At 46.9% G+C, this 25,569-nt stretch overlaps 1 protein-coding gene across 4 annotated transcripts in view; it reads right to left on the bottom strand.

Moving 5' to 3' along the window:
* Nucleotides 1-25,451, bottom strand: part of FKBP15 (FKBP prolyl isomerase family member 15) — a 31,625-nt gene extending 6,174 nt beyond the window's left edge. Inside the window, exons 1-23 of one of the 4 annotated variants that reach the window (XM_063316488.1) lie at nucleotides 25,319-25,451; nucleotides 19,591-19,700; nucleotides 18,770-18,854; nucleotides 16,871-16,940; nucleotides 16,016-16,090; nucleotides 15,315-15,413; nucleotides 14,463-14,612; nucleotides 14,277-14,345; nucleotides 13,365-13,508; nucleotides 13,149-13,291; nucleotides 11,584-11,632; nucleotides 11,096-11,215; nucleotides 9,989-10,082; nucleotides 8,646-8,749; nucleotides 7,128-7,221; nucleotides 6,293-6,402; nucleotides 5,561-5,668; nucleotides 4,389-4,483; nucleotides 3,650-3,752; nucleotides 2,468-2,500; nucleotides 1,318-1,489; nucleotides 928-1,064; nucleotides 254-409 (exon numbers count right to left, since the gene is read on the bottom strand). In XM_063316488.1, the coding sequence (XP_063172558.1) occupies nucleotides 254-409; nucleotides 928-1,064; nucleotides 1,318-1,489; nucleotides 2,468-2,500; nucleotides 3,650-3,752; nucleotides 4,389-4,483; nucleotides 5,561-5,668; nucleotides 6,293-6,402; nucleotides 7,128-7,221; nucleotides 8,646-8,749; nucleotides 9,989-10,082; nucleotides 11,096-11,215; nucleotides 11,584-11,632; nucleotides 13,149-13,291; nucleotides 13,365-13,508; nucleotides 14,277-14,345; nucleotides 14,463-14,612; nucleotides 15,315-15,413; nucleotides 16,016-16,090; nucleotides 16,871-16,940; nucleotides 18,770-18,854; nucleotides 19,591-19,700; nucleotides 25,319-25,371 (2,373 nt within the window). In that variant the 5' untranslated portion in view covers nucleotides 25,372-25,451. Of the gene's footprint in view, nucleotides 1-253; nucleotides 410-927; nucleotides 1,065-1,317; nucleotides 1,490-2,467; nucleotides 2,501-3,649; nucleotides 3,753-4,388; nucleotides 4,484-5,560; nucleotides 5,669-6,292; nucleotides 6,403-7,127; nucleotides 7,222-8,645; nucleotides 8,750-9,988; nucleotides 10,083-11,095; nucleotides 11,216-11,583; nucleotides 11,633-13,148; nucleotides 13,292-13,364; nucleotides 13,509-14,276; nucleotides 14,346-14,462; nucleotides 14,613-15,314; nucleotides 15,414-16,015; nucleotides 16,091-16,870; nucleotides 16,941-18,769; nucleotides 18,855-19,590; nucleotides 19,701-21,204; nucleotides 21,286-25,318 lie in introns of those variants that run through there. The other 3 variants (XM_063316489.1, XM_063316490.1, XM_063316491.1) reach the window with 3 other exon arrangements.
* Nucleotides 25,452-25,569: the final 118 nt, after the last annotated feature.

Here is a 25,569-nt window from a genome sequence, read left to right as displayed (position 1 = left end):
ACCGACCATGGCACAAAAGGTCATAAAATTGGGTATAATTCACTTAACAACTGCATCACTTAGCAACGGAAGTTCTGGTCCCAATTATGGTCATAAGTTGAGGACTGCCTTTACAGATGCTAAGAGGAAGAACGTATCTCAACAGTATAGCTTCTGCTTGGCTTGCTTAAAGCCTGAGGTTGGGTTTCCAAGATCCGTTGCCTCGCCGAGCTAAGGGGATGGACCCGGGGTCAACTTCACTTCTGCCTCTCACCTGCTCCGAAGCAATGTGGTCGGTTGAGGCCCGTGACTTTTTCAGAACCTGCCGGAGTTTGTCTAGCTCTTCCTGGCAAGACCTGCGAATCTCATCCGCCTCTTCTTCGGCCTGTTTCCTCTCGAGGAGAGACTTCTTCTTTCTTTCAGAAAGGCTCTGAAGCACAGGAAGAAGACAGAGAGACAGAAAATGCACCCAGGTTGAGGGCGCCAAGCTGAGCAAGGTGGCAGAACAAGCGGACAGGGTAAGTCTTCAAATTCTCCACCTGTGAACACCTCCCTACCAACTGAAACATGTATCGTGTGTCCAGGTAGCCCTCGCTTATTGATCATTGATTTAGTGACAGTTTGGACTTACGATAGTGCTGGGAAAACCGACTTGTGACCGATCCTTGTGCTTACAACTGTTGCAGCACCCCATGGTCACGTGATTGCCATTTTCGACCTTCCCAGCTGGCTTATGGCAAGCAAAATCAATGGGGAACCACGTGATCCACTTAATGATCATGTGGTTCACTTAATGACCAACACAGAAGGTTGTAAAACGGGTCAGATTCGCTTAACGATGCTTTACTCAGCAACCAAAATTCCAGTCCCAATTGTGGTCGTTAAGCAAGGACTACCTGTACAATCCACAATTATGATGAGAATTCAAGGCCTTTCAGCGGTCCTTACTTTCTCGAGGTTCTCCTTCTCCACCCGGAGGTCAGCCAGCTCTTCCTCCAAGGCAGTCACCTTCCCATCCAGCAGCTGACGGCTCTGCTTCTCCACCTGGAATTTGTTCTTGGCCTCTGCAGAGGACTCCTGAAGCTCTACAAGAGGCAGGGGGAGAGGAGCAAAGGAAAGAGGGGGCAGCAACACAACTCAGTCGACCCCTAGTGAGGTCCAAAGGATGCCCTGGGTGGCAAGGAAGAAAGGCTGGGTTGATCCCCGTTCTGTTTTCTGCAGAAGGCGGAGGACACACCAGCACCCCTCCGAGGAGACCTTCTTCAGCGTGAGAAAGGTACTCGGCTGTCCACTTAGAGACATGTCTTCTGCCTCAGCATCTTCCTCAGCTTCCCTTACCTGCCAGCTGGGCCTGCAACTGGTTAAGCTGGGCAGCGTGTCTCTCGGCCTCCTTCAGGGCAGCGTTCAGCTGGGAGCGCAGGTCCATCTCCTTCTTCTGGTGGCCAGTCAGCTCCAGCTGAAGCCGGGAGATTTGGGCCGTGGCCGCGGCCAGCTCCTCGGCAACCTTAACCTGCACCACCAAAGAAGAGCCGTGACGAGAAAAGCAGAGCGGGGAGCTCAGAAGAGCTTTCTCCAGGAGGAAAGGAGAGAATTAACACCCAGCAACAGGTGAGACATCCCTCCAGATGCTGAGATCACGTCTTGTAGGAAAACCTCTGCTGCAGAGTGAGGAACCAGGCGGCACGTATTCTTAATTATCCTTTGCTGACTCGGGATCGTGAGCTGCACCACAGTGGAGCAACAATTCTACCTCAGTGGTCAAACTTTTCTCCTGGATGCCGGGGGGCGGGGGGAATCCATGTTTTAAAACTGCCTTGCTTCAGAAGGCTGACATAGTAACGTATCCAATGTTAGGCATCAAACTGGGCTGCTTCTAAATCAACATGTAAACTCAGGAACACACCCTGGTCCCCTTCCTACAGTATGCTGGTAGTATTAGAGAGATGGGTGGTCTTGTCTCAACATATTTACAAACTTCCCAACAATAATGATTTCCAGAAAAGCTTTTGGTTGCTTTCAGTGGAAGTACTAAGTCACGTTTACAGGACAATCCCTGCACACTCAGAACGCAGTTCAACCGCGTTGCGTTGAACTAACGTCCAAATAAGCGTGCCTCGAGTTGCAATTTGCCCCAGTTATCTACAGTACACAACAGGACGTAATTTGGAGTCACTCAGCTTATCTCAAGAGATTCGGTTTTTCTCCGCATCATGAGCTAGTTATACAGTGTGCAAAATTAACCAAGTTAAAAACAACATCAATATGTGAAAAACATGCTAGATCGCCCTTCATGCAGGACGCCGACACTTCTTCTGGGAAATCCACATGGCCGACTTCAGGATACTCAGGCAAAAAAGCCGAGTTATGAAACGGAGTTGCAAAGGGGACTGGCCTTGAACCTGCCTGGGTTGAAAATGGTAATTTTGGGGGGGTGAAGGTGGTAGAAGAGAATGAAAGGTTATCCAGACAGCCAAGAATAGGGCCTCACCTGATCCCACCCCCGATCCAGTGGCAGCATGTACTAGAGGAAAAAAGCGATGACAGGAGAGAAGAAAATTAACTCCACTAGAATCAAAAGCAATAGAAGAGAAAGAGAGACAGAGAGAATGTTAGCCAAAATAAGAAGAAAAGGTAGTCACATCCTGGCATTCCAGGGGATTAGTGCAGAACTGAAAAACCTAACAAGGTGCCTGTTCAGATAGAGGTAGTCCTTGACTTACGACCACAACAGGGACCGGAAAATTTGTCGTTAAGTGGTACGGTCATGAAGCGAGGCATCACATGACCACATCCAATGTTATGACATTTTTTGCAGCCGTCATTAAGCTAATCACGCAGCCGTTAACTGAATCATGTGGTTCCCTATTGGTTTTGCTTGTTGAAAGCAGGCTGGGAAGGTCACAGATGGTGATCAAGTGACCCCAGGATGCCGCATGCCAAGTGCCTGAATTTTGATCATGTGACCGCGGGGACACTGTGATAGTTGTAAGTGTGAGGACTGGTCATAAGTCGCTTTTTTCAGCGTCGTCGTAAGTTTGAACGGTCACTAAACGAGCAGTTGTAAGTCAAGAACTACCCATACATCCAGCTTTTTCCCAGCCTAGTGCCCTCCAAAGCCTGAGACTACATCCTGGCTGGGGACGCTGAGAGGGGGAACTGTAACATTGAAAACCACCTGGCTGGCAAGAGATGGGCTTTAGAAGTGCTCCATCCTTCAAACAGTCCTACTGGAGTTACAATCTAGGCAGCCCAGTTCCTCAAACCCAGTTTGTTTCCCTTTCCTTCAACTCAGACCTATGGACTTTCCATGTCATGATCTGAGGTTTACGACAATGGATTCACAATTACTTCTAATTCCTTGTGCAGGAAGTTAAGCACCCCCCTGCCCCCAAAAAGGGAAAAATGGGCTCAAAGCAAGTTATTATTATTATTATTATTATTTTTAAAAAGGGAGAGAAAGGGGCATGGTGAGTTTTGTCTTTTTTTTTTTTCCTGCTTTCCAATTTTCTCCCTTGTGGCAGTGTGGGATTCTGACGATGATCAGCCCAGCATCTGAGGGAATCAAGGTTAAATGCTGGGCATGAGCACAGAGTCTCTGGGGCTCCTCTCATCATCTAAGCCATATTGGCCGGCCTCTCAAATTTCCTGCTTTCCTCTCGGCTGGATTTACCTTTTCTTGCTCGGCATGCAAGACCCTTGCCTGAGAATGCTCGGTGTTCATTTGCAGAGAATTGTTCCTCTGCTCCATCAGCAAATTGCTTTGCTCCACGTACCTGGGAAGGAAGGAAGAGAACAAAACATGCAACACGTGGCTTGATGGGGCCAATTCCAGCCGTCCGAACCGCTTTCATGTGAAGGCAACCGATAATGGATCTTAACCTGGACAGGCTTTCGAGATTCTCTTGTTATACCCTACAACAATGAAGTGGAGTTCTTGGAATCCCTGCTGTGTCTGTTTCTTGACCTGGCCTACCTAAAGGGTTGACATCAAACCTGAAAGCCTTTCCAAGTTTCTTTCTGTCCCCTCTGATGCCAAAGAAAATTAAGGAGAGATCATTTTGAGTTTCGCCAATTAAGGAGAGATTATTCTGAGTTCCTTCCTCACGCTTCAATCTCTAGACCATGCAACCGTTCTCCAAGCCCCTCCTTAATAGTTTACTCCTTCTTTGCTTCCTTAACTGCTCTTTCATACTTTTCCCAAGGCCAGTTCTCAACTTCTTCACATAACCTCACACATCCTGCACAGCTGATTCAGAGTTGGTCCTTCAACGGTTAACTACGGCCATGCTTTAACGGGACAAGCTGCTGGGATCACAACTCAAAGGCAGCCTTCCACACAGGCATGAGGACAAGCCTACGGAGATAAGGGTCAGGTGGAAATATGTCCAATCAATCCGGAGATTCCTCACCTCTGATTGCGGTGGATCAGTTCGCCGATCTTCTCGTTCTGTCCCTCAATGCGGCTGCTCTTCTCGAAGACTTCTTGCTTCAGCCTCTCGTTTTCCTGCGGGCAGAACCCCAAAAGATTGGAAAGCATTCTTCTTCTTGACATTAGTGGTTAGGGGTTCCTGTGACAGCATCTCCAGATGGTTCTGTAGGACAACTCCAATCACCTCAGCAAAAGGAACCAGTTTGGCCTAGTGGTTAAGGTGCTGGGCTAGAAACCAGGAGTCGGTGAGTTCTAGTCCCACCTTAGGTATAAAAGCTGGCTGGGTGACCTTGGGCCAGTCCCTCTCTCCCAGCCCAACCTACCTCACAGGGATGTTGTTGTGGGGAAAATAGGGGGAAGGAGTGCTAGGTATGTTCGCTGCCTTGAGTTATTTATAAAAATAATAAAGGCGGGATAAAAATTAAATAAATAAATAAAAATAAAAAAGAGGGTGGAAGCTGCATCCAACATCCAAAGACCCGCAGCTGGACATCATTGCACATGTCAGTTGCAATCAGAGATTTCTTCTCCTTAAGAAAGATGGGCTTCTCCATCTCCTTCAATCAGGGGACAGATATTCTATTATCAAGTTGGGGTGGACGAAATTTGTCAACCCTGGAACGGATTGTTCCAGAGAATTCAGGAACATTCCAGTTCCTTCTGAACATGAGGTATTCCACACATAACATTCCAGAGAAAACAGCTGTTTCAGAGCCGGTCTCTCCCTAGAACGACTTGCACTGCTTCCAGGTCAAAGGATTTACTTCCAGAAACCGCCAATGTTGAATAGCACATTTTGGAGGTGGCTGGGTATGACCTGGAGGGAAACGGAACATTCCAGAGACATCCACAATGGTCTGTTCCCAGATCCACCAATTTTGCACCTCCTCATTTTCAGGTTTTCTACCGCCAAGGAAGACATTCGTAAGCACTGATCGTTGCATGTCCGACTACCACAAAGGGATTATTTCTGGAGAAGCAGGAAGCTACTGGTCTAGGCTGCCAACCTTGTTAAATGGAGAAGGCTTACTTTTCTGTCAGTAGAGAACTAACAGAATGTTACGGAGCCTAAGCTGCATCCACACACACGTACATTCAAAAGTAACCAGGAGAAACTTAAGATAAACCCCATACTCTCTCTCTTTGCTTTACCTGGATGATGCGCTGGATGTTGGTCATAATCATGGTTGTTTCCATCGTAACAGAGGAGATACCTGGCAACAAGCTTTGGGTGGAATTCTGCTTCTGCATCTCCTCCACCTACGAGAGAGAGAGGAGAGCTTGGACCACACCTTGGCTGGGGCATCTCACCCAACCCACTATAGCTATGATGCATCCAATGGACCATAGAGGTTTACTCCAAACTCTAAACCATGATGGGATTCACATGTGACTTTACAGCTTAATGTAATGCATGATCTCAGCCACTCACCCACCCAGAGCGACTCACGCTAAAGGAGACGTGGGGAGGGAAAACTGCAGTTGCCACAATTTGGGACTACTTAGAGTTGCCCAGAAAAAGATACCAATTCCAACAGAAGAGACTATCTGGAGCTCAGGGTTGAACCGTGGCGTTCTTGGCTGATGATGTTACCCAGTTGGATAATGAAACATATGCAAGCAGACCAAGAATGCAATCAGAGATTTCTTCTCCTTAAGAAAGATGGGCTTCTCCATCTCCTTCAATCAGGGGACAGATATCCTATTAAACCTTGAGTTATCCAACTGCCTTGATGTCTTTTTCTGGTGTCCACTAGCTAGTGGGTTTCTGAGCTTCCAGAACATCTGGCCAGCTGAAGCGGGAAGAAAGCTCCGAGACCGATCAGTCTGATTTCTAGCCAAGCAAATCCCCACATGGGCTTCCCCCGACCACTTCGATGTTACCTTGGCAGTTAGCTGGTCTATTTTGTCAGCCACTTTGCCCACCGACAGGCGGATTTCGGTGTTCTGCTGCCTCGCTTCCGTCATTAAGAAAGATCCAATATCGCCTGCTGCTTTGGAAGGAAATAGAGGACACAGGTTCTTGAAAAAGAGAGCACCTGAAAGCATCAGGACCAGACTAGCCGACAGAGAGCGCTGCTCTGAAGGCAAAGAAAGAGGATCGATCGGCTCTTCTTGATTTCATAAATAAAAATGTTGGCAGTTGAGAAGCAAAGGGGAGATACTGAGTCTAGAGGTTGGGTTTCTTCCAAGCTATGACTTTAATGACTAGTGACGTGGAGCTGGCATAAGGCAATGGGAAGGGAGGAAGTTCTCCAGAACCTCAAGTCTACGTTTCCAATTCCTACCGACATCTGGCTGTTCCCAAGAACTCTCCCCAAAGGAGTATTCCTCAAAGACCATCCTACTGCAGATCAATATTTAGCATTCAGAGAGCTCGTATGAGCTTAGAGCACTCCCATTAGCATTATCTCAGGAATCCTCACAATTCTATGAAGTAGGACGGTGGCACTGCTGCCATTTTACGGACCGGGCTGAAGTCTGAACTTAGACATCTCCGATAGAGTCAATAAGGGTCTCGTACACTTCTAGGAGTGGCAAGCTATGATGTCCCAAGTTCAGATCTGAGCAAGCTTTTTCAGATGTCCTCCTGCAGAGGCCACAGCACTGGTAGGAACAACCCATACCTCGCTAGGGGTAAGCTGTTCTGCCTAATCCTGGTTTAGCGTTCCATGTCGGTGCAGCCCACAGAGTATTGCAAGAGCAGGCCCAGACCTACCTTGGAAAGGAGCAGGATAGACCGCCCCAATAGGCTGGAGTTGGGAAGCTGCTGCTGGGCCTTGCAGGTAGGCATAGTTCATCCCTGTATACGCCTGAAAGGAGGAAGGTAAGGTAGAAAGAAAGGAAGCGACTGAGCAATCCAAGTTTGAAGAGTTCCAACGGTTGTTCTATCGGCAATGTGGGCACACACGTGTGTGTAATCTTCAGAGCTTTGGGAGGTCCAAAAAGGCCTTTCTGAGAAGCTTGGAAGCGCCTCAACCTTGAAACAGACCTTTCTGAATGGCCCCAAAGAAATCCAATCTCAAAACAGGCCGTTCCAAGTATTTATTTTTTATTTACTTATTTTCTATCCCACCTTTATAATTTTTATAAATAACTCAAGGCGGTGAACATACCTAATGCTCCTTCCTCCTCCTCCTTTCCCCACAACAGCAACCCTGTGAGGTGGGTTGGGCTGAGAGAGAGAGGGACTGGCCCAAGGTCACCCAGCCAGCTTTCACGCCTAAGGCGGGACTAGAACTCTCCTACCACACCTGATTGGCTCTTGGGCTGAGAGAGAGGGACTGGCCCAAGGTCACCCAGCTGGCTTTCATGCCAAGGCGGGACTAGAACTCACAGACTCCTGGTTTCTAGCCCATTGCCTTAACCACTAGACCAAACTGGACGTGGTCCATCCACGTACCGAAAGAACTTCTAAATGGCCCATCTTGAATGTGCCAACAGCAATAGAAGCAGCCCATCCTTGACAAAGGACTCAGAATGGCCCACTTCAAGGCCGGGCCACGTCTGGCAGACCTGGAATAGCCTATCAGGATGCCTCAACCTCAGAACGTTTTGTCTACTTCTGCCAGCCTCCATCAAATAGCTGAAACGTTTTACTCTGTTTTCCCAGCCTACAGGATTTGAGGCCTGCTCAAGGGTGCGTTCAGCCCAAGAACCAGCCATTGTTAAGGGAGGCAAGCAACTTCCATTTACGTTAGACTTTGATCTGAAGCCATCCTCGATTCTGTATGTCGATTTGCAGCCGCCTGCGGAATTACTCAGCCACCTAGTAAGGTACGGTAGCTCAGTTTACGAGGAAGGAACTGGAAGAGAACGTGTGGCGTGAGCCCACAGAGACCGTTTAGACCTAAGGCTTCCCTCTTTGAATTCCAGACTGGAAAGCATTAGCCCAGGGAAGAAGAATCTAGGAGCTTTGATCACCAGTGTTTATCAGAAGGAACGTTAAGGTTCTACGCAAGAATTCCAGCGAGTAGTCCATTTTCCAGTGAGATGTCTATACGTAGGCAACCAAAGGCAGGAAGATTCTCAACCATCTTCTCCTGCTTTTTCAGTGCAGAGAGGAGGAGGAGGCCCCTTCTGGACAGGCAGAGCCATTCTCCATCCGTCCACTGCTTTAGCCGCTCTTCCCTGGATCAAGTGGAGAAGCAGCTTTCACAGCAACGAAGGCTAAATACACAGAAATAAGATAGGCCTCCTTCAAAAAAGTGGATCCAACACTCATCAATGTCCATACCTGAAGGCTCTGAGCAGCCCCAGGAAGAGCTGGATGTGGGTGCAAGGCCGCAGGCATCACAGCAGCTGAGGACACCTGCAGTCCAGGAACAGATGGCTGGGGCACTGGAAACAGAAAATGACGATCTTAACATTGCATCGGACTGCGAAGAGCCACGTAGTTCAGAAAGGTACAGCCAACGCAAGAGCCAGTACAGGTAGCCCTTGCTTAACGACCACAATTGGGACCAGAATTTCAGTTGCTAAGTGAAGCAGCCATTAAGCAAATTTGACCCGATTTTATCTTTTTGTGGTGGCCGTTAAGTGAATCATGTGGTCGTTAAACGAATCACGCAGTTCCCCCTTGATTTTGCTTGCTGGAAGCTGGCCGAGAAGGTCGAAAACAGCGATCACGCGACCGTGGGATGATGCAACGGTTGTAAATGCGAACCGGTTGCCCAGCGCCCGAATCGTGATCACGTGACCGCGGCGACAGTTGTAAGTGCGAAGACTGGTCATAAGTTGGTTTTTTCAGCACTGTCATAAGTCCGAACCGTCGCTAAACGACTGGTCATTAAGCGAGGACTACCTATAGGCTTAAGTCTGCAGAAATCAGAATAAGCTAGAAATAGTGCTCCTGAAGGTGATTTTTGGATGGATTCTAGAACCCAAGCCTGACCTAAGCGATGTGCCGTACTGTGGTTGCAGCCAACACTGGTAACAGATAAAGGAAGATACCAAGGGGCAGTTGGCAAATCTGCGGCCCCAGAGCAAATCTGCAGCAGCCCAGAATGCGCAGACAAGGGCAGGATTTTTTATATTCTTCAATCAAGTTCCTAGCCCCCTGGCCTCAAGGGAACTTTGAGGACCCTGCAGGCAATATGGTAACATAATCTGGAAAGAACTGGGGTGGGGTGGAAGGCATGAATTTCTTCACCTGTCAGATCCCCCCGATCAAAGGTTTCACAAAAACCCTTATCGGAGCATCTCCCATCATTTCCTTCTCCCGTGTTGCCAGATGGGAGGGGGTGTGAAGATGGAGTGTGGTTTATTATGGCTATGGAGCACATCAAGGACGCGGGGTTGAGATACGCCAGGAATACCATCTGGATGGGAGGGGGAGTGACATGGTTTCATGGGAAAGGGGACTAACTAAGGGAATGTAGTTTTAAGTTAGGTTTGAGCGGGAAATCTTTATTCGCAGCTTGCTTTCTGTACCGTTCATTACGCTTCATTAGAACAGTTAAAGGAATCCCAGCCTCCTGACTATGATTGTGTGAATGCTCGAATGAGCAGGTGCTGACATCACCACAATGAGAAAATTCAGGAATAAAGCGCAGATTCAGAGTATGTGGATTCTCGTACCTTGGGCTGTTATAGGAGGAAGAGCAGCTGGGGGGGGTGGCTTCAGGGGAGAGGATGCGACCGGATGAGCGGCTTCTCGCAAGGTGTTTGGGTCCTGAAACACACGCCCACAGGGGATGCTTCTGTTAGTTCTCCCCTGCCGTGCCAAACCGATTCCGCGAAGCCAATTAATCCCACTTTTCTCCTTTAATAAGCCACTCCGGAGGCAGCACAGAAGAAATGGAACTTCTCTCATTGATAGACCATAAAAGCACAGATGGACAGTCTGGGAGTTTCCGAGAAGCTTTGGACTTCAGCTCCCATCAGCCCCAACTAGCAGAGCCAAGGGGCAAGGGATTGTGGGAGTTCCAAAGCACGTGGAAGGCATCCGTCAGCTGCCCTGTACAAAGACACCGAGCTGGTTCTCTACAGGGAAAATATTTCTGGAGGGCTGGCAAAGCGTCCGTTCCCCATCTCAGCACTGAGCGCCAAGTCAGCAGGACGTAGCATGGCTCCAGGACAGCCTATCCACTTTTATCCTTTTTTTAAAAAGCTGCTTTTCATTTTTAGACAGATTGCCCAAGGCAGTGCACAGAGAAGGGAGGGACACCCTGTCAGGCCTCCTGCTCCAGGAAAAAAAATAGGACCACGGCAGGATTTTAATATCCGTAAGTCGAACTTCCCAGGATTGCTAACCTGCTTCATGCTTACTTTAGGTTATTAGGTTGTTGGTTAGGTTATGATTTTAGGTCTTCACACGACCGATTCTGGTTGACTCAAGAAACCGTGGTCAAGAGCCACTGAGGCTTAAGTTTGCTCTGAATCCAGCATTCAGGCCAGAAGATTACCTTATTAGAGCCTTCCCTAATTGTCTCATTCATTCATTCGTTTTTTTATAGCCACCCATCTCACACGAGTGACTCTAGGCGGCTTACAATAAAATAGATAAAACACATAGTATAAAAAACACAACACATCCCCATAGTCTAAGGGAGGCACTGGGAAGAAGAATCCTTGGAAGGATTTCTCAGACCTCACCCCAGTTTTGGGACAATGTTGATCCTTGTGAGCAGCAGAGTCCCCCCACACACACCCCGAAGTAGCCTCCAGATTCTGAAGCCAACCCACCTCGATCTCCGAGTCACTTGAGTCCAGCTGGGCCGGAGCTGAGCCCGGAAGGAAAGGCAGCATAGGTTGCCCCATCTTTGCCATGCGTGAAATCAGCTTCGCTTTCGCCACATCGGGGTTCTGACGTAGCGGACAGAACAAAAAGAGGAGAGAGAAATGTACAAGATGTAATGTCCTGATTTTCTGAGCTCAACCTGTAAAAATCAGATTGCAGGGACCTCATCTTTCAACTTCCAAAAACAACACACGGGCAGCACTGAGTCCCTCCGTTAGGCTGGGAATGAATTAATCCCGATGACTCAGAACTGGCTCGCATTTACAGAAAGCTTACATGGGGAATTTCGAACTAGATAAACAGAGTTTGCATGCAACCCTGAAATCAGAAACTAAGATTACTATGGAGTTTTGAATTAGATAAACAGAGTTTGGATGCAACCCTGAAATCAAAAACTAAAGAAAATAAGCTGATCTGGGTGAGCCAGACTTACCGCTAGCTGTTCGCTGATAGAGTTGGATTTGGCCCGCACAGCTGGCTCCCTGTGGCATAGAAAGTAGAAGCTTAGAGCAGCTGAGCAGCGCAGAAGGCCTATTCTAGGGATCTAAAAGCCCATGGCATTCAATACCACCTGATTAAACATAAATCATTACCACATTCCTGATTCTTTGTCAAGCAGGAGACACCGCCCAACAAAAACGTAACACGCTGCACTTATCCAAAACCTGGCTTGTTTCGTCCCCCTTAAGTACAGGGCAGTGTATGAACTCAACTATGGTTTACCGTCATAAATGTTCAATTTGATATCACGAACCAAATGACCGGTTCGTTCCATCCCATTTGAAACCAAGCATAGGATGAAGCAACACGTGAACCCAAAGATTGACTTGCTAAGCCTCATTAGAGTTAAGGAGTCAGAAGATAACTTTTCCTCTCCCGGGCATGAATGCCATCCCACCAGGAAAGCAAAAGTGGCCATACAGAAGTGTAATTTGAAGCAAGCTAAAACACAGTTCAAAATAAATGGAGGGTTCAAGTTGTAATGGAGAAAAGAAAGAGGGCAATTCATGACAAGAAGCAATTTTGTACTACGCTTAGAAATAAGGATATATCAAATAAAAATGCTAATCCTGATACTAAAGGGGTTCCATAGTTCCTCCCAACGCTTTAAGAGGTGGGCAATGTAATTTCTCAATTAGTTTGCGGTTTCCTTTTGACAAGGAAAAGAAGCCTGGTCAACTTTTCCCTTGACCTTGAAAAGAATTCCACAAAAAAATGTGAAAAGGCAAAGCGGAAGAAAAACGTGGGATTTGTGAAGTTGAAAAATCATGCAAAGAAAAGGAATCAGTCTGCAGCTGTACAGCAAGTTGATGCTTACTGGAAAACCCCGAGAGAAAACCGAGAATGACAGCCCTGGAGATATTTTCAGAAGCTTGTGGAGTATAAAACTCTTGAGAGAGAGAGAGAATTTGGATGCTCTGTTATATAAATGAAAGACAGCCAATTTTTTTAAAGACAGGTGGGCCGTGTCATCAGAGAAGACAGGATGCCCTGTTTTTTTAAAATTTATACTTATTAGTGTTTTTTCCATAAAAGGCAAATTGAAAAAAAGAGAAAAACAAAAAAGTGCAAGAAATGAGAAACGAACTAAAGTCAAAGAATATTGAAGTGACTTCCGACCTTCTTCTCAACAGATAATTACAACCTCATTGTCCTTCCTTCCTCTTAGATACTATCCAAGACCCTTCAGCCCCTCATTTCATCCACATCTTTCTTAACCTTCAAATCCATAAACCATCACGTCATTTCCTTGTTCTTTCAGCAAAAATCCCATCTAAAGTTTGCAGTCTTTCAAAAAGGCTTTGGTTGCTTTTTCTCTGACCAAACGGATCAGTTTTGCCCTTTCTGCGAATTCTGGTGTTTTCACCCTCCACTGTGGGGATTTCGTTGTTCTTCCATCGTTGTGCATGCAACATTCTGGCTACACAAAATCAAGACAGGATGCACCATTAACGGGCAGGGGAGGGTTGAAAAGTTCAGATTAAACTGGTGTCTCACCCAGGCTTCAGAGGGAGCGTACTGGGAGGCAATCCTGCAGGGTCCGTACTGGGATGTTCAGCGTTTGGTCCTGGGGAAGGGGTGAGGGAGTCCCTGGGGGCCACGTTCTGCCCGTCAGAAGCAGCTTCCTTTGCCAACCTCACCTACAAAAGATGGAGGCATGAGACAGGCGAAAGTTGGCCCCAAAGGACCCCCTAACAAAGCAGAAGGGCTTACCCTCTTGACGTCCACCTCGAAGGCCAGCGTTGAGTTTGGAGGAATGCGGTTCACGACTCCCTGAGGCCCATAAGCCAGGGCCGGAGGGACAAGCAGGAAGCGCTTGCTTCCTTTCTTCAGGCCAAGCATCCCTTCTTCCCAGCCCTTTGGGAGTAAAACAGAACGCCGTACAGAAAACAGCCTGAGATTAACTTGCGCTCTCGCACCTTAGAATCCCAAAGCCTGAAAAAAGAGCTTTAAATTATATGGAGGGGTTTTTTCCCCCCTTATTCAGAGCCATTTCCCTAAAGGGGAATTGGCTGGTGGCTCAGCCTAGGGCAGAGTTTTCAAACTGTGTTCTCTAAGGGGGCAGTGGGCGGGGGGGGGGGGAGTTCAGTTGAATGCAGCCAGTTTTTTACCACTAGAGTTTTGCTTCTTGATCAAGGCTTCTGGGAATTTCTTTTTAAACTAAACTCAAAGGTTCCATAGCCTGAAAACGTTTGAAAACTCCTGGATTAGGGCACTGCGTGAATGCAACCTGTCAGGTATCCTTCCTTCCTTCACTTCAGCAGGTATTCGTTTGTTTATATTTATTTATATTCCAAATTTAGTCACTGCCCATCTCGCTCAAAGAGCGACTCAGGGCGGTTTACAGTACAACAAGAAACTAATTAAAATACAATAAAACAATGTTCTTAAGTAAATAATACCAGCAAGCACAGAGCCATTTTCCTGAGGATATCATGCCCCCCCCAAAAAAATTTGAGAGGACCCTGTTTGACTATAAACAGAGGATCTGAGATCAAAGACTTCCTGGCCGTCTCGCTTACGCTCAGCCAAAGCTGCTAAGCAACCCAGCTGAGATGGAAAGAGAGAAGTTAAAAAAAAACAAATCGCACTTTCAGCCCCGCAAAACAGGGCTGCATCACTTACCTTTATGACTTTGCCCGAGCCCAGCTTCAGGCGGAGAAGCTTATCCTTGTTCACGTTGGAGTCAAACACCTGCCAGAATAAAACACAAGCGGGCTGTGAAAAGGGGACTGAACGGATACCAATCTTGCAGAATGAAAATAACACAAGCCCCTTAGGGCTGAGGGCATCCTTCCCCCAGGGTTTCACCTGCCCCAGCGCAGAGTTCTGGAAGAGCCAGCCGGTAAAGGCGACTTCGAGCGCGTCGCCGACTTCCACACCTTGGCCCTCTCCGATGACCAGATCCTGGCACGCCACCGAATCCGGGGAAGGGCTGCTGTTGTATTTGGCGATGCAAAGCTACGAGCGAAAGAACCAAGCCCTGAGTTTCTCCAGCCTGCTGCTGCAGCAAGAAATCAAGCCCTGCCTACTAGCAAATGTCACATTCAGAAGACCTGGCTGACATCCACTCAGCTGGGCTGCAGAGAGCCCCGCCCGCCTTGTGAAATGATGATCAGATGAGATTCGATAGGACTGCATTGCAGCAATAAAAAACGTACTTATCCCTGTTCCCAGGCTGCCTAATAATTATTGCTCACTGATTATTTAATTTGTTGGCCTTCTCAGAGGTCAGCTGTGATTTTAGACCCTCTCTGTATTTTATTATTACTTTCTAACTGAAAAAAAAAACAATCCAAAGCGGTTTGCAGTCGTTAAAAAAGAACAGTATGAAACCACTGTAAATAAAGAAACTTGTGAGTGGAGGCGGGCAGTTCCAAGGGAAGTCATACAAGTATTCTAAGGAAGGAGTTGATTCAATATATCCATCTGAAAACCAATATATTTAAAGTTACACTTTATCAACTCTTCTTAAAACGCTGCATTGCCTTCACATTGCTGCGGATACGTGTTGCGTTTTCTGCAGTCAGGAAATATGAAGCTTTAAGCTAAAAGGAAGGAAGGCGTGGAACAAGGATGGATTAAGGAGGACAGGGTAGCCACTCAGAGCAGCTGTTTTGTTTTGTCCAATGGTAGGGCTGGCTTTGGGCACAACTGTGGCACCTGCTTCCCGAAATCCACTGCTGCTTTTTCCGATTCGAACATGACGGACCAATTCTGCCTCTGATCATCATAAAAAGTACTGTAGTTGTTGGGTTGGACCTAGATAAGCCATCAAAAGAACAAGCGTCAGTTCAGGATGGTAAAACACATTTTTGTATCATTTCAACTACTTCTAAGTAACTGCTTTTAAAAAGCGGGCAGTTTGGAGAATGGGAGGAAAAAATCCATTTAGAGAATCAAAAGCTCCTAGTTCTGCACTAAAAACCTACAGATAGCACACTTTCAGAAACTGAAAAATCACAGGATAATAAAAATAACACTAGGGGAAATGTTTACAAAAGAAATGACGGCAACATTGTGCATAACCCAACAGTAACAAGCACTACAATCCAAAACATACATAAACAAATAAATCTTTATTAAAACATACGTATATTTACTAAGGAAGAAAAACACTTTGTTTCCATCACTTGCGTTTAATTTTTTTATTCCTGGAAACTGAACTGAAATCCTCATTTAAAATGAAAATCAAACCTGCTTCCTCCTATTTTCTTTAAAGGAAGAACTGGGGGACCCCCATTTAAAATAGGATTTGCTGTATGCATTGTTACTTAATACTTTCCATTAATAAATCCAGGCCTTCATTACGTGCTTTCGGTTCAATGTCAACTTTCTTCCATCGTCTAACCACCAAGGCTTACCGTAAATACAAACCCGGGATGGATCCTTGCACTGGTGATTTGCTGTTGCTGGTTTAGATAAAGCAGGATTCTGTACTGGATTCCGTAAGCCATGGAAAAGAGGAAGAAAAGAGAAAACAGAGATATTCAGAGACACTTTGAGCTGACATAACAACTGAATCCCCATGAAACGGGTTTTCTTTAATTTGGGTTTAGAATGTTATATTAAACCAATCACTTAAGTTTAAAGCATGGCTCTAGTTTACTGTGTTACATGAACCTGGCCAACTGTGACTTACTCAACAAACCAGGGTTAAGCCAAGCAGGTCAGTAACACGTAGCCGCAGGGGTGTCCCCATGGTATGGTCAAAAAAGCAAGAGATAGGCACAACACGGAAAAAGGTTGAGTGGCAATTGTACACCGGTGGTCATCATCGTGACTTTTTTGATCGCTGACTGATTATGTGCCGAGTCGGTGTTGGGAACTTAGATTTTTTCCATGACGACCCGTCCCTATTTTTGCCCACGCCCTGCGGATAACTGTATAGTTGACTTGTCTGCAGTAACTATAGACAACAGTTAATAGGTTTAGGATTAAGATTGTAGTCAAAAGAAGGGAGTAAGCAATTATAAATGCGTACGGGTACCAGGAAGGTGCTCAGCAAAAGCTTCCTGGAGGAGAACCTTCATTTTCAAGCCAATGTGGGCACTTCTATAGAGAGTCAGGATCGAGCGAATAAAGCCAGATTATCATCCACTTCAGCTCTTTCAGCTGGAAAGGGTAGGCTGTGGGCATCTGAGTTTTGCAACCCAATGTGGCCTAGAAACCAGGGCACAAAGGGAAGCATTAATCCCATGCAAAGTCCCCCTGCTTACCTCCTGGGTTGCGTGGCACCCCACCACAGCCACTCCATATTTGCCTTGTTTCACGTAACTCCCGTTTGTACTGGAACAAGGGAGGAAGAGTCTTTCAGCTTCTCGTTCGTTCAATCTGAGATATATCCATCCATCCCGCCCACTAATTTAACTGTAACTCCAACAGAAGAGAATATATAGCGCAGAGTTGAACTGTGGAGTCCTCGGTGCTCTCTGAGCTGGGTCGTTGGCTTGAAGACGTTGCATGACCCAACTAGGTAGCATCATCAGTGCGAGGGAGGGTGGGGTGTGCTCCATGTTTATATGCAGTAGCTTGACCTGCCAGTGTTGGTGTGGGTCTGGTTTTCTCCTTGGTAGTTCCTTGATTAAGCTGTTTTCTGCTTGATTGTTTGCCTGGTGTTAATCCTTGCTTATCTAGATGTTGGCTGCTGGAGAGGCTGTTGGCTGCTGTTACCTAGCTGGGTAATGAAACGTCTGCAAGCAAACAACCAAGCTCAGAGAGCAGCTTAACTTTAACTTTCTGTAGGTGCTTAGAGAGGTTGCAAGCTGTCCTTCGTGCTGAAGGTCTCACACAGTTGATTAAATCTCCGCTAGCAATAAATACCCCAGAAATATAACCTCAGTATAACTCATAATCAAATATTCTCAGACTTGCTATCCCAACAAGGGTCTACTGAAGCAGGCCTGCATAGATCAAACTGGCCCCCCGAGATATACCGTTTCCGGTCACGGAGGTTCCATTCCAAATGGGTCATGGCTGCCGACAGTTATATGCTCCTCAACTAGTCTCATTGCTCCTCAAAGCCACCTAAACCAGGAGTTATCCCCAGAAAAAGTGACACCACCAGATATCAGCAGATACAGGTAGTCCTCGCTTACCAACCGTTCGTACTTACGACAGTGAGGAAAAAATAACCTTACGGCCCATTTACAACCTTCGCAGTGTCCCTCAGTCATGTGGTCACCATTGTATGCCTTGTCCTGTGCCTGACCTGTGTTTTTCTTCTCTCCCCTGCCCCCGCAGAGCAGAGAGATTGGAGAGGAAGGGATTGCAAGAGAGTAAGTTGTTTGCTCTTCTACACATTGAAAGCAATGCAATCACATCAGCAGTGAGGAATGGTCAGAGAAAAGAGAGACTGCCGATAGAAATTGCTTGCTTTTTCTCTCCCCGCCCCACACAGAGCAGAGAGATCGGAGAGGAAGGGATTTCAAGAGAATAAGCTGTTTGCATAGCATGCCTGCAGCTCCCAACCCTGGGCTGTGGCACAATCGCACTGCTTTCGATGTTTACAAGACAATAAGCAGGCACTGGAGCATTCCAAAGGGCGGAGGGGCAGTTAGGAGGCAAAAGAAGGCTGACAGTGTGAAACTGACTAAACTTGTCTCTTTCCAGCCGGAAAGCAAAGTCGCAGTCACGTGATTTCCCACTTAGTGACTGCTTTGCTTAGCAGCAGAGATTTGCTGTTAAGCAAGGACTACCTATAAAGCGGCAGCAGATCCTCCTGGTTCAAACACATTTGTCAATTTCACCGCTGGATTTTGTTAGGTGATCTTGACATGCCAAGAAGCAAGTCTGATTGAACTTACAGGCCATTCCTGTGTTTTTAGCAAGTTCCTCCACGTCCAAGGGAGTGCAAGCAAGGACACGTGGCATCACCAGCTTCCCATTTCACAATGCATTCTGCTTTTTACCTTCCACATCAGCAAGATTCCCTTTGGAAAAAGAGTTACCTCCTTGCTTTTCCCTAAAACCCCAGCTCTGTTTAAAATTCTTATTCTGGTTTAAGTCCTTCCTGTGAAAAATCTGGGCAGGAACGCAACTCACAGAAAAGGGACCCAACACATAAGGGTGAATAATCCTTCCAAGGGAGGAGAGCTTCCAGCCAATACGGTACTTACAATCGATAGGCATGGACAGCTGCGGCTATGAAGACAGAGGGTGCTCCGCCAGGCGGAGGAGGCTTCTGTGTCGGAGGGCCTGCACCTGAAGCAGCACACAAGGAGAGCGCTTTGTTACACATTTTGCACCAGATGCAAGCTGAAACATCTGGAGGACCAAGCCAGTGGCTCTAACAGTGGGGTAAGAACGGGCCCCTCAATAAAATCTTAAATTGTAACATTAGCTGGAGAAAAGCATTAGCTATCCCTAGAGGCAAGTGAGTGCGTTTGAGAATTCTATTATTTGGAGGAAGTAAGTCTTAGCTTGCTCCTTCACACGCAAACAGGTAAGCTCTCTGGGCATTGAAACACTAAGCCAGGTGTGTTTTCATGTGTTTCGATGTTTTGACAACATGAGTTGTGATCCTCTGGAGGGGATGAAGACATCTGGAAGTGGCTCATGTTCAGCCTCGCGGTGGGCGGCCTTGCCCAGCTGCTAAATTTGAACCTCTGCTGTACAGGATCTAGGCACCAGGGTTGCTAACTAGCTGCCCAGATGCAATGCAGCTCTTTGCGGGCCTCTTCCTTGGGGCGTCATGCTGACTCTGGCAGAGAGCCTATATACCCCTCCCAACACCTAAGCACTGGATCTTTTCTACTCCTTGCAGGAGGACCAAGTGTGATAGTTTTATCTAACAGAGGGATCCCACAGTAATTGGCTTAGGGGGTCACAGCCCCACCAAGCTCAAGGACCCCTTCACTAGCCGGGCACTTTCAGATCTCTTATCCCAGCACTGTGCATCATGCGTAAGCATTCTGGGTTTTGGCCAGCAGTTACTCACCTGTGACCGGTAGGCTTTTCTTAGGCTGTTTCGGTGCTGTGTACTGGAAAAATTCATTCCCAGTACCCGAGGCTGGCTGGTCCATGCTAAAGAGAGAGGCCAGCCTGGCCCTGCAGGAAGAGGGGAAAAAAATGCCCAGTTTATGAAGGGAAATCAAGATGATAACGCCTATAACAAATTTCAGAGCAGACAAGTGATTTCATTTGCATCTTTCCCATGACTCAGGAGATCACAGACAAACCCCTTCTCCATGCAAAATATTTGCAGGGATTTTTTTTTTAACAGATAAAGGTTTGCAACCATAGGACCTTACACCACCATGGTTCTTCATTTGAAAAGATTAATGTCAGAAAGAAAGGGAAATTCTGTATGTATCTCCTTGAATAAAAGTGGGAGGCTAGGGGCAGGAGAGAAAAAAAATGTACCAGTCTAAGAAAATTAATAGATAGGAAATAATAAAAAAATTAATTTCCTAGATTGAACAAGGAGCTAGGGACTTGGGGGCAGCAAAATACTTCTTTAAAAGGATTACTTGCAATGTTACAGATAACAAGACTTCTCATTCGGTTGTTTTAATTCACAGCTCAAAGCATTTATGAAATTAAACACCCTTGTTTTCTACGGCAAACATCTTTAATTTCTGGAAACTGAAGGTTTTACAGGAACTATTAAATAATAAATGTTTTGACCCTTACACAGTATCTCTGTTGTAGCAAAGGGAGGAATCTGCAGGGGGATTTGGGCGTTGGAAAGAAAAGGGTTTCAAAGCAGCCAATTCCTACATGACTGAGTTCGCTCTGGAATTAGAAAGTCAGCATGCCCAACTGCAGCATTCAGACACGACTAAAATACAATGTTTTAGAGTTCTGGCTTATCGTTCCCGTTAATCTTTGTTGCGGCAGGGCCAGTTCAATGAAACAAGGAGAGCTCCACCTGACTGAGGGATTGATTACGTGCTGTCAAGTTGGTGTCGACTCTGGGTGACCACATACAGATTTTCTCCAGGATGATCTGTCACCAGCCTGGTCCTTCAGGTCCTCCAAACGTGCACCCCTCAGAGCCCCACCTATAACCTCTTTAATGGTACACGCAACATGGAACCTCTGGCTTGCTTCAAATCAAGGATTCTAAAGCTGTGTGTGTAGAAAAGACCCAAGACAGCTGTGTCCCAATTCAGCCACAATCCTAAGCAAACTGCAGGCTGTACTGTACAGCTGTTCAAGCCAGGCACTGTCTAAATTAAATAATGCTGGGTCTGGAATTCCCACAATTTGCAGCCAAGCATGGCCTTGGTTTGACCACACCCACTGGGAGGTGAAGCAAAACAATGTGGGCCAGCATGCTGCTGATTCACCCTATGCTGAAGCACTAAAGATTCCAGTTTGCCATGACATCCTGTCCTATTTTGATATTCCTGAGAGCTAGAAACTTGCGTAGTAAAATCAACAACAAAAGAACAGAACTCCTTCAGTGCTAAGTCCAGTTGCCAAGCCCAAATACTCAGCTCAGGGCTAAACAGGCACCCCAAATATTCTGGGACTGAAGCGCCATTTCAAAATGCAGCCTTCACACCAAAACAGTGCCCCCCAAGAAAACCAAACCAAACCAACCAACCCATGGGCAGCTTGCCAAAAATACTCTGTCCGCCACGAGTCCGCCATCGCTGCCTTCAGCTCGTTCGCTGGGTCTCCGGCAACCTCTGCCTATTCAACCTTCATGGCTCTTTTCTCAAGGATAATCACATTTTCCCCTCCTCTCCCATCTTGGAGCATCAGCAGCAAGGGGGCAGGAAAGCTAACAATGCAAGCTAGAGTTCCCAAAAGCAATTCTAAATTTGCACAAGACCAACCCTCTGGAATTGCCAAGCGACCTTGGGAAGGTGGAGGGGAATATCTTCCTATCTGAATCTTCCTGTTGGAAGGAGGCTGCTAAGCTCAGCACCAAGGCTTGTAAGACCTGCTCTGCTCACGTCCTGAGACCAATTCCTGGCACCACGCTTTTAAGACGAGTTCGGTGCCCGGGGAACAGGTTCAGAAAGACCAAGGATGATCCGAGTCTTACGAAATGAGACAGAAGGAAGAAGGCACCTTTAGCCACGGGAATAAAGAAGAGATCGCCTTACTTAAAATTATCCTGCCTGTCATTTAGAGAGGACTTGGTTAGGGCTCCATTCTCTCGTGCGCTTTTTTTTTATTAGCTAAATTTTTAAAAAAGAAAGAAAAAGAACACAGAACATTATAAAAGAAGAAGAGAGGTAAGGGGAGCACGATCCAGAATCAGGGCTTCTCAGTAGCAGCCGCAGTGTGGCGGAATATGCTGGCTGCAGAAGGCACCTGGGCCTCTCCCTGTTGGCAGCAGGAAGGGCCAAAAACACTTTTCCCCCAGTAGGCATTCAATTATTAATCCAGTGGTGACCGAATGGCTTATTTAGAATTATTCTGATATCATTTTAATTGGGAAGGCGGGGAGGTACAATTAGGGAATGTTTTGATTTCAGGGTGATGCTTTTGTTTGGTCAACTGCCCATAGGTGTTGCCAATGGGTGAACATTTTGTTAACTGATCAGTAAAAACGGTAGCGCTTTTACCCATAAAGATGCCCCACAGTGGTCAAGAACAGTGGCAGTACAGTAATTTCCCATTAAAGTTTAGCCTTCGTGGTCCCAACTCAGGAAAACATCATCTACAGTACCTCCTTCCCCTTCTGGAACATGAAATTACAGGAAATGAGATGTTGCCACGTGACACGGTCTGGCTTTGCTTGCAAGCCTGATAGTTGGCCCATCGCATGGCTCTCATTTGCTTAGTTAGCTCCAGATGGGTGATGAGGGGGGGGGAAAAGGGGAAGTAAAGCTGAATCAAAATTAGCAGGATCTCCAGCTGTCCTGGAAAACATATCCAAGCATTTCTCAACTTGGGGCTCTGCAGATGGTTTCAGGACTATGACTCCCAGAATTCCATGGGCAGCCTTGGCAAGTCTTCCAAGGCATCAGGAGAGAAAGGCTGAGGAAGGGATGTTCTAGCCCTTGCATTGCTCCTGTAAGCCCCACTCCTTGTGACCTCTAACTAAAGGATAGTTGAAGACAAAGCTGGAGAGAGAGAAAGAGAGAGAGATCTGCTTACATTAGCTTTCCCCAAATTGAAAAGTCCAAGAATTCCACCCAGCAAAGGCCAAAGGAATTTTGGGAGTTGAAGCCCCAGCATACCTAGAGATCACTAGCCTGGGGAGGCTGATTCTGAAATTCTTCCACCTACCCTCACGTTTTCCTTTGCATCCCAAGGGTTTGAAGTGCAGGGGTGCCACAGAAACCTCCAGTGTTCGCAAAATCCTGTGTTTTGCAAATCAAAACTAAACCCCAATCGCAGCAGTGAAATTGCGGAGTTCCCCTATTACGCCATCACTTCCTCTTGACCATCTACTCCTGTTTTGTTCCTCTAAGTCTCTTTTCCATACAGAACTATCGGCACTAATAGAGATAGGGACTTTTTCCATCTGTTGCCAATGACGCAGGAATTAAGTGTAGGATTGGGCTGATCCAAGTCCTCACTCACCCATGGAAGCTCACTGAATAATCCAATCAGTCTCAGTGTAATCTACTTTATGGGGCTATATAGAGCTGTGTGTGACACCTCGACCTCCTAGAAAACAGGAGGCATATAACTCCAGCAAAGAACAGAAATGTTCTTTTATTGGATTCAAACTGGAAGGAAATGCTTTCACACGATGCTTTTCAGCAAAACAGAGAAGGTACTGTACAGACTGGGTAATCACCCTTAGTTATATGTATGCCACATATTTCCAGCGAACATTAAGGACAACACTGATCAGTCTGGACACTTTTGGCCACAAACAAAGCCAGACCCTAGTTTTATCTCAAGCACGTTCATGCTCCTTTACGCAAGCCAGGATCCCTACACGAGAGACTACCTTGTAAGCCACTGGTTTGTGTGGAAAGATGGAATGACATGCAGAGGTGCAGAGAACAGTGGTTTGTGTAAGCTAGTTTTAGCTAAGTTTTCATTCCTTATCTTATGCCTTTCATTTCCTTGGCTTACTATTTTATTCCTTTTCTGTGCTCTGCATGTTGGTATAACGTAGGTACATATAGCATGACAGACAGGAATTTCTCCCCCACCCACTATACTCCCAGAGTCAGCACTCAGAAACACTAATCTAATCAATGCATGCTTCTCTCCTCCCAATCCTTTGCCTTGACCGATCTCCTCTATTGCACAACCTCATAACTTGGCTTGCTTAACTAAGCACACTCTTGCAACACTTGGAGACAATTACTCTCCCCACCACCCTCTTTAGAGTTAGGAGACCACACAACTACCCAGAAGGATTTCTCAGACACTATTGTGCCTGCTGACATCATCAGTTCTGTGGTCTGGGAAATGAATTGGCCATTCATTATGCAGAAAAAAATGTTATCTGTGAAAATGGTACAAGAAAACAGAAAAGCCATTAAGCTTTATTTAACCCATAGCTGACTCAATTTTTTAAATAAGGACAAGGATCTGGGATTCTATGTTTACTAGAGCAAGGCTCTCCAACCTGGTGCCCTCCAGATGTTGAGATTACAACCGTCAGGCCAGGCTCACACAACACACTAAACCATGCTGTGCTGCCCTGTGGCTTAGTGAACGAGCTACAAATGGTTGCGTTCACAAGCCACACTAAGCAATAATCTATGATTTACCAGCCATAATGGGTAGCAGGAACCAGGGAGTGCGATGTGTGAACTCAGGCTGAGAATCCATGTTGATTAGCAAGGCGTGAAGTTATAGCCCTAACAACCTCAGAGAGCAGCAGGATCACAAACCTTAAGGACAGACGCCTGGCAAGGTTTATTAAGTTTCCTCCACGGAAACAAAATCTGTGTGGCTCCCACCCCAATGCTATGGTCACAATAATCCTGCGAAGTAGGGCAACCTGAAGGAGAACCATGCCTCTGTTCACAGCACACTTGACCTAATTACTGAGTCTGCTCAATACATTCCACCACGAACTAATAAAACAGGCTGGGTCCTCACAACACATTAAGCCACAAAAACAAACCAGGGTTAATACAAACCATGCCAACAATGTTACACAAGCAGGGCTACTCTGCCCTGGTTAAGCATGTGGGGAGGACACAGCACACGTGTCTTCGTTTCCCTAACTGAAGATTACGGTTCTGCACAGAATGGACCCCATTCTCTTGCATCTGCTGGAATTCAATAATTAATTCCTAAAAAGTAAAATTCTTCCTCTGATTGCCTTTGCCTCCATTTTCTGCCTCCAACCTACTTTAAATTTTTGCCTGGGGCCGCGCAAGCCATCTGGGTCCTTAATACAACTAAGGAGGTTCCTTTAAAAGGTCCTCTGCACGTGCTCAGGAGCACCCTTCGAGCGCAGGATGCTCCACTACTACCAATAAGTGTTTTTCAGACGCCCTCTGCACATGCTCAGAGGCACCCTTTGGGCTGAGAAAGCCAGCTGTGATCTTAGACCCCTGAGAAGTTCAAATGCACTCTGCACGTCCTCAGAGGCACTCGGGGTGGAGCCCAAAGCATGGCCCTCGGCCGTGAAATAGAGCCAAGTATTTTCTAGGGATAAGCCCCGGCAAGGCTGCTCCAAGTTGGCCCCCCCAGGCTGGGCAGGCGGAGGGAAGTATCCACTTCCTCTTCCGGTCCCGCCCCCAGCCCCCCCTTCCGCCGGGCTTGATCCCCCCCAGCGCTCTCACCCTCCCGTCGGAGACAGGAAGTCGGCATCCTCCTCGTCGGCGCCCCCGAACATTTTGCCCCCGCCGGTCCGCCGCGCCCCGCTTCCGCGGTGCCACCAAGCGGGGCGGGCGCTTCGCGGCAGTGTCGTAAAGCGCTTCTCGCCGGCGGAGGGGAAGCCCTGCCCACTCCAGGAAGCGGCTCGCCCCGGCTCCGAAGCGCGTGACCGCCCTACGGCTCCTGGGGAGGCCCAAGATTCTTCCCCTGCACGCTC

The sequence above is a fragment of the Candoia aspera genome, chromosome 16, assembly GCF_035149785.1.
Source record: "Candoia aspera isolate rCanAsp1 chromosome 16, rCanAsp1.hap2, whole genome shotgun sequence".
Taxonomy (NCBI): domain Eukaryota; kingdom Metazoa; phylum Chordata; class Lepidosauria; order Squamata; family Boidae; genus Candoia; species Candoia aspera.
The sequence above is the reverse complement of the archived record's forward strand: the minus strand, read 5'-3'. Positions and strand labels throughout refer to the sequence as shown.